Source organism: Atta colombica, unplaced genomic scaffold, assembly GCF_001594045.1.
Source record: "Atta colombica isolate Treedump-2 unplaced genomic scaffold, Acol1.0 scaffold277, whole genome shotgun sequence".
Taxonomy (NCBI): domain Eukaryota; kingdom Metazoa; phylum Arthropoda; class Insecta; order Hymenoptera; family Formicidae; genus Atta; species Atta colombica.
The window spans coordinates 1,727,487-1,729,381 of NW_017259378.1; the positions used below are offsets into that span (position 1 = coordinate 1,727,487).

The window sequence follows — 1,895 nt, forward strand, 5'->3', positions numbered from 1 at the left end:
ACACACACACACACACACACACGCACGTATGTACGTACACGCGAAGAGGACGCGGGCGTGTTAAAATTTCCATGGACGATGAACGTCGAGCGTCGTGTGTGCCTCTTTGCGCCATTGGAATCGACGTTGTTGATTTGAAGAACCTACGAGACTTGCGGTATTGAAACTACTAGAGTGGACGGAAAATAAGCGACTACGAATGTGAAATCTATCTCGTATTTTATATCGGGCTTCCAATGTTACAGCCATAAATAATGGCTCGATATATTTTGATCACATTAGTTATTTATTCTCGTTATTCCAATTTTATATTAATACGCAGCTTTCGTTGATGCAATTCATTATCTCTGAGATGTTATTAAAAGATTTTTCTTAATTCTAGCATTCTTAAAAAATATTTTACGTTATTTGTGAAGATTGCTTCAAATAATATTAAAATAACAATTAAAATAACAATTAATATTGGGCTATCAAAAAGGTTCTAAATCACTCAGAAAACGACCATTAATAGTTGTTATTTCTGAATAAATTCCTATATTTATAAAAACAATTTTTAAAGACGATTTAGAATTTTTCTGACAACTCAATAATATTTTAAATGTTAGTTCGGAAAAGATTTAACATGAAGAAATTATTTGTTTCGTTGTGCAACAATTTGTTTAGACATTGGCTGCGTTCAGCAGATAAAACATTTATAATTATTGTAAAATTCTTTAATATGAATCTGATCCTTAATTTCTCACTGAATCTAAATGTACAATATGATAAAAATTTTACAGCAGTAATTGTAAAGCAGCTTTTTCCATTGGAACGCAGCTAATTTTTAAATAAATATTGTTAAATAAATAATTCCTTTATGTCAAATCTTTTCTGATAAATATGATTAGAAGACCGCGAAAAAAGCCGAGTTTATGCAAATATTATTCCATGCATTACGATTTTCGTTGTAGTTCACGAAACGAGGTTCCTTCTTAAAGCTCCGTTCCAAAACTTCCTCTTCAAGGAAGATTTTATTCTATATGCTATAATATACGTTACCTGTACTATATATTTCGAATAAAATTTTTCTTAGAGAGGAAGTTTTGAAACGTAGTGTAAGAGCAGGTGCAATCGGCATCACGGTCATTGATCGGACCGTTTGACAGCCGCCATGGTAGAGTGGGCCGAGAATCGCGGCCGAAGTATCGGCACGTTGATTTCGGAGCGAAGGAAAAAGCCGGAGTTCGCGGCACTACATCGATCGCGGTCAGAGCGCCTTGCTGCGCCTGACATTTCCCTGGCTCAAGGGTGAAAGCGTCGCGTGAGCTAGCTCTCCCTCGTTCTGTCACCAATATGTCCAATTCCAACTCGCTTTTATATCAGAAAAAAAGAAGAACGAAAATGTACGTGAGAGAGAGAGAGAGAGAGAGAGAAAAAGAGAGATATGAGTGAGACGGAGTAATGATGGATTCTTACCTGCACCCGACAGACCGACAGGACGCCGAGCAGCGCGGCTAGCGCCAGCATCCTCTTCATCCTCTTCTTCCTCTTCCCGGCCTACCTATTACGATCCCACGATTCTCGTCGAGAGTGTCCGCTCCGAAGATACTCTCCGCAGTAGGATCCTTCTCTCACCCCGTCCCTTCCTCCTCTCTTCCCACGAATGCGACGATGAGTGTGCGTCGTAACTCGTCGCGTATATCGTATGCCCGTGAGCGAAACGGAATGGCCTCGAATTCGATTATACTTATCCGTATATACGGTCTCGATATATCCGGCACGCGCGATACCGTCGTCGTGATGATCACCGAGAGCGCGATGTACTACTGCTGCCTGTCGCCGCCGCTGCCGCTGGGTGGGTCGCTCGCTCGCTCGCTCGCCGCTCGCTCGCCGTCGAAACAAGATGGCGGCGCGCG

At 41.4% G+C, this 1,895-nt stretch overlaps 1 protein-coding gene across 2 annotated transcripts in view; it reads right to left on the minus strand.

Annotated features, from left to right (window-relative positions):
* LOC108689830 (beta-amyloid-like protein) overlaps positions 1 to 1,837 on the minus strand; it is a 50,224-nt gene extending 48,387 nt beyond the window's left edge. Inside the window, exon 1 of one of the 2 annotated variants that reach the window (XM_018196771.1) lies at positions 1,456 to 1,837. In XM_018196771.1, coding sequence (XP_018052260.1) covers positions 1,456 to 1,515 — 60 coding nt within the window. In that variant the 5' untranslated portion in view covers positions 1,516 to 1,837. The remainder of the gene's footprint in view (positions 1 to 1,455) is intronic. The other variant, XM_018196770.1, reaches the window with a different exon arrangement.
* Between the last annotated feature and the right edge of the window lie 58 nt (positions 1,838 to 1,895).